This window comes from Epinephelus moara, chromosome 5 (genome assembly GCF_006386435.1).
Source record: "Epinephelus moara isolate mb chromosome 5, YSFRI_EMoa_1.0, whole genome shotgun sequence".
NCBI lineage: Eukaryota > Metazoa > Chordata > Actinopteri > Perciformes > Serranidae > Epinephelus > Epinephelus moara.
The window spans coordinates 34,335,246-34,352,766 of NC_065510.1; the positions used below are offsets into that span (position 1 = coordinate 34,335,246).

Genomic DNA, 17,521 nt, shown 5'->3' on the forward strand with positions numbered 1-17,521 from the left:
CTCATCATTTTGGAAAAGCACCGTTGTGAAGAAAGAAAAATGCTGTTACTGTCTTGAAGGAGGGCTGATATGGAGAGAAAAAGGTGCATTTACAAATTAAACCATCTTAATGTGGACACTCAGCCTGTAAAAATAACCCTAATGATGTCATCATGGTCAGTTTGGCCTTAAAGTTTGAGAGGTAAAGGTATTTAAACAGATAGGTAAGGTTTAATGAAAGATACTACTGAGTTGCATTGTGGGAGTTGTAGGATCCAGTATTTTTGAAGCTTGACTTAAATTAGCAACTAAAACGCAAGATTTCTCAGCCTCAGCCGCTGTGTTTGGAGCCATTGTTGTTTTAAACTGTCTTTGTAAAATCATTAACTTTATGGAAGAGCAACACTAAAAAAAATGGAGTACATATTAAATTTTGTTATACTAACAAGAAATCGTACATTTCATGTGCCAATGCATGTGAAACCGCAACGCTGACATGACATTGCCAAATTTATTCCACAAGGACAAAAGCAAAAATGTTTTCCAGAGATTTCCTTATTAATATTCATTAATTACTTTGGTTAGTTTATGGCGCTGCCTCACCACCATCCACATTTTATTCTTGTTTCGTAGCTGTTAGCAGCCTCTCATGTTTCTTTGTGCAATTCAAAGCCTAAAGTAGGACAATAGTGTCTTTCAATAGCACACAAAAAAATCAGGCACTGTATATTTTGGATAATGACTTACAGTATATTGTTACAGTACTTTTCCACTGTCACCACACTACATACTCACACCTGCTCAGAGTTGCTGTAGGATGTAGTGTAATTGGTACACAGCTCCAGTGTACATTAATCTGTGTGTAGAAGTTTAAATTGAAGATGAATCCGTACATTTTCTTTTATTCTGCAAAATTAACTGTTGAAAATTTGTCATTTGTTAACTTCATTCATATCTATGAAAAAAGAACTAAATTCTGATGTCAGAATCTTTAGTTTTAGTATACTCTTGTACAAGTAAATACCATTGCAAATACATATATTTATTTTGCTGTTGATCCTAATAATTTTTTTGTCTTGCCTTTGTCTTTTTTTGTTTTCCTCTTTTTTTATGCAAATGATTGATTGTATTTTAGTATTGCTTAAAAAAGTGGAGGATAAAACTGCATGACATCAGTTATTGTTCTGAAATTCAAAGTAATCACTCATATAAATGCAAAAGTCTTTTAGACAATACATATTCATTTTAATACAAATATACCAGTACATAGAGAACTGCAGTTTAAAACTTACATATTTTCACAGCTGTGAGGCAGAGATAACAGCTCCATATTTCTTCATGGGGCATAGATATCATTCGACTTAATTAAGTATAATGACCAAATGCAATATAATGACTGCTGATGTCTGCATAATGTAACTACTGTTGATGTAGTGAGCTGAAGTTAAGCGCCCAAAGCTGTCATGAGAGGAGGACTCTGTTGTCTTTGGCCCACTTCCTCAGAGCTCGGATGATGTATTCAACCTGGGGGTTTCCTGAATTTCGCAGCAGAGACAACACCTCTTTGAGCGTCTCCCTAGAACACAAACAGGAAATGTGAGGAAATAAGATTAGATCAAGAATGCACCATCTCTCATGTTTCTTTCATTTAGACTCAAACAGAACACAGAAGTTTGATATGTCAGCCCAGGTGTTATTCAGTTTTCCTGGGTAATGGCAGGAATCTCTTTGACAAATGATATTCCGCAACTGAACAAACATAGAGAACAATGGTATATGTGTGATGATGAAATCACAGCATCGCACAGGAAAAAAAGAGACAAACATACTTGGGCTCCTTGTTTGCCAGTATGAGCTGGAAGATGCCAACACACGCCCCTCTCTTGCCCTCCCAGTAGTTGGATCCTGGGTCCAGTTTCTCCAGTGCATCAAACGCTTTAGCTGCATAGTAGAACTGACCCATCTGAAAGAACAGGCTGTGATCATGAGCACTAGTATGCAACATATGGAGGCACAGATTAAACTGCCACTTTACCAAATGAGCATTTAGTCTGTGACTCACACTTTTGGGTGCATTTCAAAAGACACAGTGATAAAACTTGAGGGCATTGTGATGGACAACACCTCGAGCAACATAACCACAGCTTGGATAAAATGTGCTTATGCAAGATGTGGAAATAATGACAGAGCCCAAACTGAGATGTATGACATAAATACCACAAAAATGGAAGGTGGAGAATAAAATGTGCAATTTCTCCATTTGGGAATCAAGCTTACGTACATATTTGACATATTTGAGTTCAGGAAACAGGAATAGTTAAGAGTTTTGTAGCACAAAACTGAAGGAAAGCAATAAATGATGGTATTTTAATGGAGAAAGATTCAGGTGAAGACATTAGTGCAATGGTGCTTAATAGAGCTGAAGTGATTGGTTGACTGAAAGAAAAGTTAACAGCCACTATTTTGATAAATAATTGATCATTTGAGTCACTTTTCAAGCCAAAAATTGGTGGTGCCAGCAGGTTAAATCAGAGAACATTCTGCTTTTCTCAATTTGATATGATTATAAACTGAATACTGTTAGGATTGGGACTGTTGGTCGGACAAAACAAGACATGTGAAGATGTGACCTTGGGCTCTGGGAAGTAGTGATGGAGAGTTTTACAGACCAAACAATAATCAATCAATTGAGAAAATAAGCTTCAGATTAACCAGTAACGGACACAATCATTAGTTGCAGTCCTTCACAGGAAAATAAATGGCAAATAAACATTCATACTAGGGCTGCAAGTAAATACTTACCTGTTTTTTTAAAGAATTCTGAAAAATGTCAGTCATAGTTTCCCAGAACCCAAGAAGAAGACTCGAGAATGAGTTATATTTCATGTGCAATAATATAAAACAGTGAAACTCACACAGAACCAGAGAATGTTGCGGCGTTACTGCTTGAATTATAACTCAAACAATTAATTGATTATTAAAACTGTTAGCGATTAATTTTCTGTCCATCCACTCAGCAATTAATTGACTAATTGCTTCAGCAATAATTCATACATTTACACATGTATTCCCATGTAAGTGGTCACCACGGATGATTCACAAGGCAGAAAACAGAGGATGATGTCACCTTGTAGCAGTCGTTGGCAATAAGTTGCAGCAGACTGAAGGAATCGGAGGATGTGCCCATCTTCAGATAGAGCTCCCAGGCAAGCCGACCCCTCTGGTTCATTATGTCTGACAGGAACAAGATGAGCATACAATAATCCATCATTCACAGGCAGTTTCAGCAACTTTTATAGATTCAGATTTAGAAAATATTAAACCCCTGCGGGCAGGTTTCATTGATGTGGATTAAATCAAGAAGGGGAGAGAAATCTTTTAATGGAGATATCCATTTCTTAGAGCTGCTGAGCGTAACACCGGCTGAGTGCAAGAGCGAACCTAAATTCTTTACAGACCTGAGGCTAAAAAATCTGGCAGTGATGTTTGATTCAGATCTAAGCCTCAGCGAACAAAGTATAAAGGCTTCCTCAGTCTTGCTTTCTCCAACTCAAGGCCTCTGAGAGCATTCTCCGTGCTTTTATGTCATCAGGTGTAGACTACTGTGACTTTTTTATGTATGCCTGAAAAAGGCCTCTCCTTTGTGTAGCTGGTGCCAAATACAGCAGCAAGCCTGTCAGCGAAAACTAAGCGACTGGATGATATTGCTCCGAGTTTGGCAATTTCACACTACTTATGCAAAATGTCAACTCCCGGGCTTCTTGCTGAACAAACACCTCACCAGCAGTCTGGCATTTTGACATGGTATTCTCTCAATGGCAGCCTGTTGCGTTGAGGATTCATTTTGAGATTTTACTTATTTATTTTATTCTTATGGAATGATTTGTCTGTTTTTACAGTGTCAACCAACTTGGTTCAAACGTTTAATAAATAACCCATAAATCCCTCTGTGCCAGAGTTTAGCATGAGATCTGTTCAGAGTCCTGAACTGGACCTATGCTCTGATTTCTCATATCTTTTTTTTTCCAGATAAACAATTTTTTTTGTTTGAACTTCTGACTAATACACAGACGGGCAGACAACATGACAATTCCAAAAAGTGAAGCCAAAACATCTCGATCACCCGCAGGTGGCTGGCTGCACTATAGGTCATAAACCCCGCCCTGTCCATGTTAGTGGATGGGGGTTCAAGTCAAATACATTTTTCCCAAAGATGGTTTGTATCATTTTAAGAGTTATTTTCACTCTGTTGTATGTTCAAGAGTTCATTTTTCTCTTAACTTTGGGTTTAATTATTTATTTTCTACTAAAAAATGGAGGTTTGACATCATGATTGACAGCTCTGTCTGCCAATCAGTGTGCTCGTGATCAATGGTTCTGCTTGCGATTGCTTGGACGGCCAGAACTTGATACCGCTGAGATCTCTACTTTAATTTTGAAGTGGAGACACATTGTCCATCTTTATATACAATTATTAGACTTCTACATTAAAGTTTTAATTCTCGTTTAACTGGATTTAAATACTAGTCAATCAATACATGTATAAAACTACTGAAATCTTTTTATTGCCTTCTAACGTTCTTGTATTTTGTTTTTATGTTTTCCTTTACTCCATTAAAGTTTGTTTACAGTTCCTTTTAAATTTTAAATGAATGTTAAGTTGACTGTCTTGTGTATGAATTGTGCTTGAATTTCTTGACCTAAGTCCTTTGTTCCTCTAGGGAGCACAGGCCATTGACAATCCACCACCTGACTCAATTGTACCACAGAAATGAGTGTGCCTAACAGAAAGATTTTTGCAATTAAACACACTGTCATCGGAACGACTCCAATACGTACAGCATCGTGCCAGCCAGCTGAGGTAAACATAGTCATTCTTGATCTTTTCACTCTGAATCAGCAGAAAAACCTGAAAGAAATATCAAAATAAGTTAGAAACTGCAATTAGCAACTTATCAGAATTGATCAAAGTCTGTAAAAAGCAGCAGTTGTGTAAAAAGGAACAATTAAGTTAAGTACCTCCTCTGCTTCTTTGTAGTTGCCAAGGGCTGCTTTAGCCTGAGCATAGTTGAAGTTGAATGTATCATCATTATAGAAGTAACCCTGCAAAAAAAAGCACAATTATGCCAACACAAAAAAGGTTAAGTGTTTGATTCCAAAAAAAATGTACTGCATGTGTAAAGCACCACTTGTCACCCAGTGTGTGGGAGTCTTTTTTAAATCCCATCTTACATACCACAGTGAAGTATTCTCATTGTGATTCTTGACTGGAATATACTGTATACCATATAATGTGTGCCTTGTATTGAACAACACTAACCTTGACTGAGTTTAGATATATGAGAACATCTTCAAACTGTCTCAAGAGGAAAAAGCAGGAGGCCATGCACTGTCTGCCAGGAATAGTGTCTGAAAGTGAGAAATGTGTCACACACACATTCTTACACAGAGTTGCTTTAAAAGCTCATATTGAGATGAAATTTCTATTCAACGTACCGCACTCGCTGGCCGAGCCTCCGACCAACTGGAAGAACTGCTGAGCAAATTTCAGGTGATCCCTCTGAAAGATAAAAGAGCAATGACAAATATTTGTCTCTCCGACTCACTCTTATCGCATTTGTTTGTGTATTTTACAGAAGTACTCACTGATCCAATTTCTTGTCCCAACGCTGCATTTACCACTCCTTTCAAGATATATTCCTGAGAAAATAAATGATCAAAGTGAAAACCTCGTCAGTTCCCTTTATGATGAAATGTTTTTTAAAAAGGGAGAAAGGCAACACAGAATATCTTTTCTTTAAACTTAAATGTAATAATTTACTTGTGGGTAACACATAAATAAGTTCATAAACAAGAAGTTTATCCATCATTTTTATCTTTTTTTCTTTTGTTGCTTCAAACTCTCCCAAAATCCATTTCAACAAGTTCAAAAAAGGCATAAAAAAAGAGACACAAAAGCCAAACACTCCATCAGTTTCACAGGCTTTCAGATCCAGGCGACATTGAAGTGCTTTTGAGGATAAAAAACTGGTCATATAAAAGAAAAGGCTCTTCAGGAACTCTTAAGTGGAGCGAGGGAAAGAGATTTGATAACAGGCTTCTTTTTAACACTGCATGATTCTGGTTTTATTGCACATTTTCTTCCCTGTTAAAAAGTGGAATCTATAAAGTCTGAATAGTCAATATGAGCACAGGTTCTCAGGAAGCACAGCTACTGTGTTATTTTTCATGTTAGAGTAACACTGAGCAGAGAGTCTCTTATTAAGACCAAATAGTTATATAATGCTTCAGAATATAACATCACATTAAAACCGAGTGTCACTTTGAATTGTTACCTGAGGTGTCGTGGGCACCAAATCTTGGATGAGGTTGTAGGCTTCCTGGACATCATCTGGAAGCATAAAATGGAGCATGTGAATCCATGAGCTATGGTTGGTTTGCTCTGAAATCTGACATTTAGAGACACTACACATGTAATTAACAGCAACATGACAATAAGGATGACGGTGTAAGTACTCAATAATGAAAAAGGTAATTGCATAAGGTTTTCTAACATTTTTTAACATCCTTATTATACAAGACAATATTAAATAAAACAGAGCATAACATAAAAGAGTTTGATCTCAAATAGTTGAGTATTCCAAACTTAAGTGACATATTCTGTATACATGCATACATCCTCTAAACACAACAGACAGCACTGTTCATGGTTCTGAAACAACAGCGAAGCAAGAGTCACATGTATCTCAGCCAATTATTTGGTTGTTTATGCTATTTTTCTATAGATACATAGGCCTAACTTTTAAACAGAGGGGGCAAAAAATACAGAAGAGGAAGCTAAGCCCCCCATAAGACACGCTCAATGTCATAACTGAAAAATGGGAGAATGACTGACTATACACAAGAATGGACGATGCATCTGCACTTCCAACCACTGTACAAAAAAGCCAACGTATGCCAGATACGGCCACTGCCATCTTGCACTGGTGACATCATTTGGAGCCAGAGTCTGTGCTGTGGCAATTACTGCAGTACCAAGTTGCCGCCCAAACACCCAATTTGGATCAGCACCATTAATCACAAGCACACCAACTGGCACACACAGCTGTCAATCATGATGTCACAACCCCCTTTTATAACGTCAGATAACTTTTTGAAAAAAATATGGGTTTTTTTTATTTTTTGTTTTGTTCTTTTACACAAAAGTGTGTCCTATCCGCTAAATTGGAGGAGGCAGGGTTTATAACCTCTACTGCAGCCAGCCACCAGGGGGCAACTGAGATGCTTTGTTTTAGCTTCCCCCTTTGTAGAGTGGTCCATGGATATATTAAGAGACCTGGATACAGCATTGGCGGCAGGGCCCCATTCATTCCTGAAAGTTGCATGAAGTCAGAAATGCTCAATTTCCACGATATGAAATCGGCGCTGCTTCTGCATTATTGGGTCCATCGAGCAGGCACAGTAGACACTTGTGGCTACTAAGCCAAGTGCAGCCGAGCAGCCAACTTCCTCTAGCTGAGCGTCTGACTTGCAGTTTAGTGCTGCTGCACTTAAATGGGGAGAAAGAAATTTAATCTTGTGGCTCTTTTAGATTTTCGAAATGTTATCAGATCAAATGGATTAAATCTTAATAGTGGAATGAGTCATTTCATGGGAGTTGTGAGACTCAAAAAAATGTATCCGCTGATTTTTTTTTATGTCTCTTTCCCAATGTAAGTCCATGGGAAAAAGTGTTCTTGAGCCCAATGACATTACCTAACGGACCCCAGAAATTGCAGTAGCACTGGTTGGCCACCACGGAAATTGGATTCAAAGCCTGTCACACTTCTTGGAGGCCTGGAGCTGTCATATTGTCCATCTTTTAATATGGATTTATGAGTAAAAAAATGATAATATTTGACAAAGGCAAAACCTGATCATTTAGATCTGATTAAGTAAACTCTTAGTGACTAGATCTCATGCAGTTACCCTGCAGTCTGCACTACATAACGCAGTCTAAAACACTTTCCAGGACACCACTGCTGCTAATGTCACTGATGACGTCAATGAATTCACTGAGTCCATGGTAGATTTAATTTGTAAAACAACAGAAGCAACTGTACCCAAACTACAGTTGAATCATTCAACAACCAGAAACCATGGATTACGAGAACCATCCGGGGTGCTATAAACACACGCACTGCAGTCTGAAAACATGGACAATTATAAAGCAGCAGCCTTCAATTTAAGAAGGGAAGCAAAAAGGGTCTAACTGCGATGCACAATTTGAAGGAGCTGAAGGGATCTAATTTCACTGGTGTTGTAAACAAATTCATGCATTATTTTAAAAGGGAACTGCCCATTGGTTCGACAGCCCATTGATTCGACATCCCATTGTTCCGACCATATTAAACTCATTGTTCTGAAGTCCGTTCCGAAATCATCATGATGCCCTGTGGTTAAGGTCTGGTTAGGTTTAGGCACAAAAACCACTTGGTTAGGGTCAGGAAAAGATCATGGTGTGGGTTAAAATGAAAAAGAAAGTGACAAACACATAAGCCGTGAGCCTGCTCCGCCTCAAGCCGGTCACGGCGCACCATACGCCCGCTGCGAGCCGTTCAGCACCGCGGACAGTCGGACTAATGGAATGTCGAACCAATGGGCTGTCGAACCAATGACATGGACCCATTTTAAAATAAGACTGTTGATGCATTTCATTAGAAATCTTTCCCTTGTTTTGCTCTTTCCAGAGAACTGCAATGCCACAGCTGCACACCTTGTCTGAGATAGTAGATGACCAGGTTGAGTCTGGCCTCAGGGATCACATCTATCAGAGGAGGCAGCACCTGCAACGCCCCCTCCCCACCACGAAACACCACCTGCAGAACACAGGGGAGAGATGCAGAGTGTGGAAAAGTAGCATGTAAGTCACTTGTGTGTGCACACACACACCAGCACACACCTACACACTGACAGCTAGAGCTTGCAAAGAGCTTACCAGGTTGTGTCGGATAAGCTCCTTAGCAAACTCAAAGGAGCAGGAGGAGATGTCGATTAGGTTCTTCAACTCAGCCTGAAAGGGAAAAAGAGCAAACAGTATACAAGTCATACCTTCCACCATTTAATATCCCCACAGAAATGAAAAGGACAAGCAGACACTTACTCAACTGTACTAGTGCATGCGTGTTTATACAATTTAAAAAACAAAGATTCCCATTAAAAGCACCAAAAACTGTGCACTGACACCTTGAGAAACATCTTTCATCAGTTCCTTTTTTAAAAAATGTTACAGTACTGTGAACTGTTGCTTTAATTTTAAATATCTGCTTTTGTATTATTCGTTGGATTTATTATGTTAACCTGTTGGTGTTGATGATGAACCACAAACATGGATGGAGATTTGAAAATAGAAATGCAGTGGATATACCTTTTTTTTTGGAAAGGAAATTGCTTTTTCATTTCAGTGTTACAAAACATAGGCTTTGACCTTTAGCCTTTTGGGTGATTCTTCTACAGATTGTGACAGACTTCACAAAAAAAAAAAAAAATTCAAAATGTGTGTATGAAAACGTGAAGAAACATCATATGAAGAACAACTAAAACACCAGCGAGGATATGCAGCAATCAAACACTGAGTACCTCAGCTTCCTTGCCATTGTAGAGTCTAAAGTGGTTGCAGGCTTTGAGGTTGAGGGCAATGGTGGAGTCAGGCATCCTCTGTAGGTACACGGCCAACACCTCCTGGGAGATATCGTAGTAGTCCAGCTTGTAGTAACACAAAGCCACGTAAACTTTCAGGGCCAGGAAATCTCTGAAAGACAAGATGCGATGAGGGTGTGAAACTGGCTTTCAGACTTATTACTTGTAGTGGACACATGATGTTACAGATTTTTTGGTTTAAATTAACAAAAATATGTTGTTTAGAACAGGAACTTTTTCAGCTGTTACCCATAATCACTCACTAGTGTTTTAAATTGCTTGACTTAGTAGTGTATACAGATTTAACTAAATTATACTGAATGAGGAAATAGACACATTTTGCTTTAACTTATCATGATGATAACTTACCATAATGGCTTTAGAGTAATCACAAAATCGACGTTTTAATTGGTTCCCTATAAGCCTTGCTTTAAACATGCAATTCTGTCTGTCACTGGGTACAATCTCCTGGGAAAATAATGCTGGATTTACTCCATAGGAAGTGCGTCAACCATTGCTCAACCAAAATGGGAAGAGGATAGCACTTCTATTTTTCCTGGTTGCTATCAGCAGCTATCTACAGTTACCAAAGAGTATCAGTTTAAGTTCTTTGCAGTTACTGTCCCCAGTAGCAGAAATGCAATTAATGGAACAACCAAAGTAACCACAGACAATGTAGTAGTTGCAAGCCTCTGAGTGGCCTGTTCTAGCTTTAAGTCAGATAAGGAAATCAAGAAATCATTCCAATTCATGACTGAATAAGAGAGGTTGGAGATTTGACGGCATGGACTCAAATTTGATCTGATAAAACTGTTAGCTTTGTATCTAATGGGAGTCTGCATTACAGTCTGGACCACTCTCGACAAGTGCTTCTTCTCTGCACTGATGTCTGCCTCCCATCTAGGGCAAGGGTCCATGGTACTTTATAATAATTGTCTTTCATTTAAGAGTGTTAACTTGTTGACCCATGTGGGACACAAAGGGCAAGAGTTCAACGAGACTTAATACTTCAAACTTAAAACTGACCTGTGGTACAGTTTGTGTAATCACTTGCAACGTACATATTTTCTCTCTTAGTCAACATAGCATTTCAGCAAATGTCAGCTCATTTATTATTGTATATCATGGTAACAAATATCTTACTATATAACGACGAAAACTCTGTGGGTGTGTGTGTGGGTGTGTCTGTTCCACGTTTTTCTCCTCACTGACTTGGTCAATCCATGTGAAATTTGGCACAGTGGTAGAGGGTCATGGGAGGATGCGAATGAAGCAATATTACATCAATTGGCCAAAGGGGGGCGCTATAGCAACTGATTGAAATTGCAAACTTTGAATGGGCATATCTCATGCCCCGTATGTCCTAGAGACATAAAACTTTGCACAGAGATGCCTCTCCTCATGAGGAACAAATTTGCCTCAAGAACCCATAACTTGGGGCGTCGGTGACTTAGTGGTAGAGCAGGCGCCCCATGTACAAGGCTGTTGCCGCAGCGGCCCGGGTTCGAATCCAGCCTGTGGCCCTTTGCTGCATGTCATCCCCCCTCTCTCTCTCCCCCCTTCACACTTACCTGTCCTGTCCATTAAAGGCAAAATGGCCCAAAAAATATCTTTAAAAAAAAAAAAAAAAGAACCCATAACTTCCAGTNGGTGGCGCTATAACAACAGAAAAATGCTTAAAAATGGCTAAAATGTGATCGATCGCTGTGGCTCCCTCTGTGGCTGAATGTTTGTTTTTTTCCTAATTTTTGGTATGACTAAGTCATGGTATGGTATGCTGTACATAATCACGGAAACTGTCAGTGTGTCATTCTGTCTGTCCCACGTTTTTCTACTCACTGACGTGGTCAATCTATGTGAAACTGCACATAGGGATTGAGGATTGGCATAGGTAGAACGTGACAAAGTTACCAATGGGTATGGACTAGTCTTTATAAATGGACATATTTTTATAATATTTTTAATTGAAATTCTACATTGTGCAAAAAGGCTAGAGACAAGAGGTTATCACAGCAACAAACAGACACAAACAGAATGGGAATTAGCAGGCTAACAAACACGAGGGACACCGAGGCTTTGGGGAAATGGACCAGGACTTAAGGTTTTTCTGCAAACCTCTCTGAGGAAAATATGTAGTTTTTTGCACAGCACTATTTTGACATGTCTGCATTTTCCTGTTAGCATTTAGAAGAAGTAGCAGCAGCAGTAAGGCTCATTTGCATTCCAATAGAAAGTGTTCTCAGAGCTGCTGCAGATGCCTGTACCTAACCTGAGATGCACCTTAGCCTACAGATGCCATAACGTCATGAATAGATCTCTGAGCAGCCGCACAGTGAAATCAAAGTCTTTCATTTTTTCACAGTTGCTACCTCAGATACAGTATATTAGTGTTAGAGGAAGCCAGCTCAGCAGGTCTGTTGCACTGACACTTGAATTATATTTATGGTTCCACAAGGCGTGAAGCTCCATTAACAACTCACACCTGTCAAGGTGGTGCTGGGATGGCACATGCGCCCAAGTGCAGCAGGACTGTGAAACTAATTTAAGAGAGCAAGAGGCAGCGGAAAGCTCAGACCTGTTCTGCAGTAGCAGGCGTTTATAGATGTCTATAGCCTCCTGGTAGTGGGAGCGCATGTAGTGGATGGATGCCAGGCTCAGCTGGTCCTCTGTCACATCCTCCAGGTTCTGGTGGAAACCCATCAGCCTCTTCTCATCGTTAAACTGAGACACAATATGAAGGACTACATCATTCAGTGATATGATCACGGTGACGCAAAAAGATTAAAAGACTGGGGGTAAAGCAAGAAGACATGAATCACATCAACAACAAGACACAACAGTAGAAACTGGCAACCAAAAGGATTGTTAAGAAAATCTATTACACAAACTGTGGAGATGCCACTAAGTTTTTCCCATAGTTGTGCTTAGATGAAACAAGATGCAATAAATGTTTGTAGACTATTGTAGTATTGTATGACATGAAAACAGACTGGCATATTCCTCTCATATTTTAGACATAAACCTGTACATACAGTGCAGGGAGGCTCAGCTGAGAATTTTAAGTGATCATGTGAAGAATGAAAGGAAAAATAAACACACAATAGTAAACTTATGCAATAGTTTTCCAACCTTGTGAGCCAAGTGGAAGAGTAGTCGGTTTTGGAGGGGGGACATTGGCGCTACAGACAGGAAGAGACACCAAATTTAGTTAGACAGCAAACCACATGACAATAAGAGGCCCAATTCATTAAAATAATAACCTTGCTCTCAGCAATTACACAGCTGAATGAACAACATTGTTAGTGATCTGGCAAAACATGTAAATGACAACTGAGGAGTGAATTAATGGGAACTAAAAGTGTACAGCAACATCATTTAGCAAAATCTCCTGCCCTCTGTGTTCCCAAATCTGCATAAAAAAAAGTCTTCAAAATAACAGCTGCCTTATATGAAAGCCCTGAGAGGCAAACCAGGAGAAAAAAATGTGGTGATCTATTACCTAACTCTGAGCTAAACTGTTTTCTCTTTCCTCTTATGACATAAGAAAAGGTTTAAAAAGTTGGTTTTTTTCCATTACTGTATAACCTCTCTAAGTTCCTTAATCCTTTTTTTATCTGTGAAACAGGTGGAGAAAAGTTTTACCAAGTTTTACCAAAGAGAGTTTTACCAGGATCATTTCTTTAAATATATTATTTTTCACCTGTAAAATAAAAAGTTTGGGTGGATGAAATTTTTAGAGTGCAAGGAGAAATTAAACCTCACCTGGAAAAAGCCATAAATTCTTTTAGTCCTATTTGGAACATGGGGTAGTGGTGCACTTCAGCCTCTTGTGGCCAAAATGAATGCTACAACAACAAACACTTAAAAAATGATCCTGTGAAAAAATAATTACCTACAAAAACTTCTTTTCACCTGTTTTCACAAAAAAAAGGTAACTTAAATGGTGCTAGGAAACTTCTTTTTCGACTGGAAAAAACTTTTTTTCCCCACAAATTTCACAGATGTAAAAACATGCAATGAATTATCCCGGAAAAAATCTTTTTATTTTACCTGTTCTTAAGCCATAAACACAGAAGAGAAAACAAATTAGATCAGACTTAGAAAATCGATCCCCACATTTCTTTTTCTCACTTGCGTCTCAGTGCTTCCATAGTTTCCGGATAAAAGCCTGAAAGGGACTGTTAGACTTCTTGAATAAAACCTGGTGCATAATTACTATTCTAATTGAAGCTTGTCCAAAACAATATGTCCAAAAGTATGTGGACAACCCTATGTACAAAAATGGTGGGCTTTAATGATCTGTGACGTTTCGATTATGTTTTGGTGAGGCACCAATATGTCAGTTAAATTCATATGATTTTTCACTGAAATCACAGCAATGAGTAACATAACTGAAAAATAAACCAGTACTTATTGATGTTTAGAGCTCATAGCATCTTTATACCAATTTTGGTCCAATTCAATAACAAAAAAATGATGTGAAAATATAAATTCAATATGTCCATTTGCATTGCTGATATGTATCCCATATTTTGTTATTATTTTCATAATATATTGATGACCTAGAGACAATCGAATGCTTACTGGTGAGCAAGACAGTTGTATGCAGTGGTTAGCAGTACAAAGGAAGACAACTAGAAAGCCTACCCTTAGATGCAGCCTCTTCGGCCTCTTTATAGAGCCCCAGAAAAAACAGTGCACAGGCCAGATAGACCCACACCTCAGCAGGACATTCAGGCTTCATGGTCAGAGACTTGTACTCCTGTCAGAACATGATGAGGAAATATTACTAATGTGATCACACTCTACAAAAAACCCTCAGTCACATCTTTATCCATTTATCCAACAGATATTGAGAATTATTAGTTACTTAAATACTGCATCCGGGGTACTTTATTTGAAATGATGTGTACCAAACTAAACACACTCATTCAGACACACATTCAGCAAAAGTACCTCCATAGCTCTCTTGTAATCACCCAAGTGAAAGGCGCAGTAGCCAATCCAGAGGTCCGCATGCTCCTCTTTCTCGCCAATACTTCTCTGGAACTAGGGATGACACAGCAACACATCAGCAGCAGCCGCAGCAGCATTCAGTAATACAGTTGTGTCTGTAGTGTAGATGTGGGAGTGATTCTATTTCTGAAACTTTAATTCCAGGGGCATGACACAGGATAATCTGCAGGAGGCATTACAAAAAAAGAGTTAACCCCTGTGTGAAAGAGCAGCAATTATTTATTCAGCCACAGGGACAAGCCAGTCAAGGAGTGCCATCTCACTTAATCTCTCAACTGAGTTATCACATTTGGATATTTTTAATTATATAAAATTATTGCTTCATTCGTAATTTTTGAAGAAAAACAAAACCAAGAAGGATGTGACAAACAATCTTGATATGGACCCCCAGATTCCTTGATTGTGTGTGACCAACATACATACTGAGTGGGACATATTACAGTTGGAACAATAAACTTGTCAGTGCTCTCTGGTGGACAAACTATGCAATCGTGACACATCAAACCCACCTTGGCATTTCTTGTTACTTCTCTGCCTGCATACACACCAATACTAATATATCTGCAATGAGCTCATATCGGCCAATATACTGTATACGCCTGATTAATTTATCAGTCTAATCCTAATACAGAACTCTACATTATATTCCTCGAGTTTTCTCTGAGTGTGACCACTTAACAACAACAAAAATGTGGCCAACAATCTAGTTTATGTCTCCAAAGAGTACGGCCGCCACTGTGACCTCATCTGCCACACATTCTGCACCCCAAAAACCTTGAATTTGAACCGATATGATTTGACGATTGATTGGATTCAATTAACTGGATTAATTTTACTGAACTAATTTTTGAAGGGTATTGAGCTTTACCACCATAAAACTTCAATTAAAAGCCTAGTACCAATTAAACGCCCAGTCTCTTTTACTAGCCCAGTGTGGCTACACATTTTGACAAATAAACGCCTGTCTCAATTAGATGCCTGGTCTGGTTGCCAAGCAGTTTGTTTTTTTAACAGAAGTTCTTCAGATGTATAAAACTAGGTTGTTGACTACCTCAAATTATGTGTTCATTCCTTGATTACCCTGTAAGTAATTCAAATTCCTTTAGTCAGTAAGGGTCCTCAGATCAAAATGGTTTTAATAAAAATTAATCCAAGTTGTGAGTATTGTTTTAACTGGATAAAGTGGTGTTGTGTGGGTATGCCAGGTGCCGTAATCCCCAATTGCCATAACTCTCTTTCTCTCACATGCCCTGTCTGTCAGAGCTAGATCAAATGAATGATTCATAAATGATACGTTATCTGAGGCCTAACATTTAAACAAGTAATATTCAAAAAAATTTGAACGTATTTCCCATCTTTGCTGAGCAACAGTTTTGTGTGAAAGGAATTAAAAGCCTGTCCAAAATTAAGGCCTGTTGATTTCGGTGATTAAATCAAATAATAGCCAAGGCTACTAACTGAAGTTTAATGGTACATTGGTATTGAACCAAGTGCAGTTCTGTTAAATCATAACCCCACTGTTGCATTATTCCTTACATGTAAAAATAATAATTATGTGACACTTTTTCCCAACTTTGCAAAAATATTTAGATGTTGATGAGCTGCAGTACAGCACACCGAAAGCTAGTCTAGAGGTCTGTCAGGATTCAATGGCTTGTGATCCATAAATGCATGTTATCATGTAGACACTAAACCTGTCCCCTCTAGTGAAGGGTGGCACGTTAACATTCACTCAAAAGCTTTAGCACGCAATTCTTCTGTATTAACCCATGTGTTACGTGTGTAACTACCTCTAACAGCGTCAGAGCCCCAAGGTAGTCTCTCTGTTGCAGGTATTCTTCCAAGGGGGGAACCTTTGTTTTGTTCTTCTTCTTTTTCTCACTGATGCTCGCCGGTGTCTCTCCTCCCACGGCCGGCTTCACGCGAGAGAGGATCTGCCAAGGAACATTTTGATTTCTGAAGTTAGCACAGAACTTTGAGCTAGTTAGGGCCAAAATATACGACAGTTTCACAAGCAGGTTAACTTAAAAGACAGCATTATAATGGTTTTGGCATGAGGTATGCAAAAATGTTAACTCACCATATCGGCGAGCCTTTCTTTAGGAGGCACCTAACGCTAGCTAAGACTTGTTTATCACTAGCCTTGGTAACGTAACGTTGGTGTTCCTATCAACTACAACACAACACCGTTAGCAGTTATTGTATACTCGCTACTTAACTTAGCTTCTATCTAGTTTCATCTCAAATTGAAAACCGACAGGTAAGCCTAATGTTGTCAACGTAAACTATGTTATCCCACGACTGACATTGCAGTGATGAAATTACAATTAACTCGTTTTCGCACTATTAGGTGGAGAATTATGGATTGTCTTGGTTACGGCTAGCTAACGTTAGCTGACAGTGAACGGCAGTATAGATTAATTCCTATTCCGCTTTCATATTTTCAAATTAAAAGCACCAGCAAGAATCTGAATATCTAGTGAGGCAGTTTAAAGCCAATACAGAGTGAGTAGTTGATGTAACACGCACCACGACCCTCCTCTAAAAATCAAGCGAAGGAAAAGCTCGGACGTTTCAACTGTTGTTAAGATACATCTTTACATTTATTTTGTAGTCAAAAAGCGTCTGGGGTTAAACAGGAAACAGCGTGACTGTACTGTGTTGAACTTGATGAAGAGGTTTGTTCTACGTTGCCTAGCAACGGAACAGAGAGAAGTGGCTGTGGCTAGAGCTGCTATGGCTGCTGTTCGTCACGAAGATTTTTCAATTTGGACAAAATATATTTCACTATATATTTTAAGAAATATCCTTATAGGACATCGCAGCTATTCATTGTTTTGTAATAAAT

The 17,521-nt window shown here is 38.8% G+C and overlaps 2 protein-coding genes across 2 annotated transcripts in view; one reads left to right on the top strand and one right to left on the bottom strand.

Annotated features, from left to right (window-relative positions):
• Window positions 1-17,521, top strand: part of LOC126389773 (myosin-10) — a 667,776-nt gene that overhangs the window by 103,437 nt on the left and 546,818 nt on the right. The gene's annotated exons all lie outside the window — the stretch shown is intronic.
• Window positions 1,209-17,079, bottom strand: ttc26 (tetratricopeptide repeat domain 26). The gene is made up of 18 exons (XM_050043654.1): window positions 16,754-17,079; window positions 16,464-16,607; window positions 14,614-14,706; window positions 14,305-14,419; window positions 12,787-12,836; window positions 12,233-12,378; window positions 9,598-9,769; window positions 8,957-9,031; window positions 8,735-8,837; window positions 6,315-6,370; window positions 5,626-5,679; window positions 5,476-5,539; window positions 5,300-5,388; window positions 4,999-5,082; window positions 4,819-4,888; window positions 3,107-3,213; window positions 1,809-1,942; window positions 1,209-1,555 (listed from the first exon to the last, which is right to left on the bottom strand). The coding sequence occupies exons 1-18, from the start codon at window positions 16,754-16,756 to the stop codon at window positions 1,441-1,443; spliced, it is 1,674 nt and encodes a 557-aa protein (XP_049899611.1). The 5' UTR covers window positions 16,757-17,079; the 3' UTR covers window positions 1,209-1,440.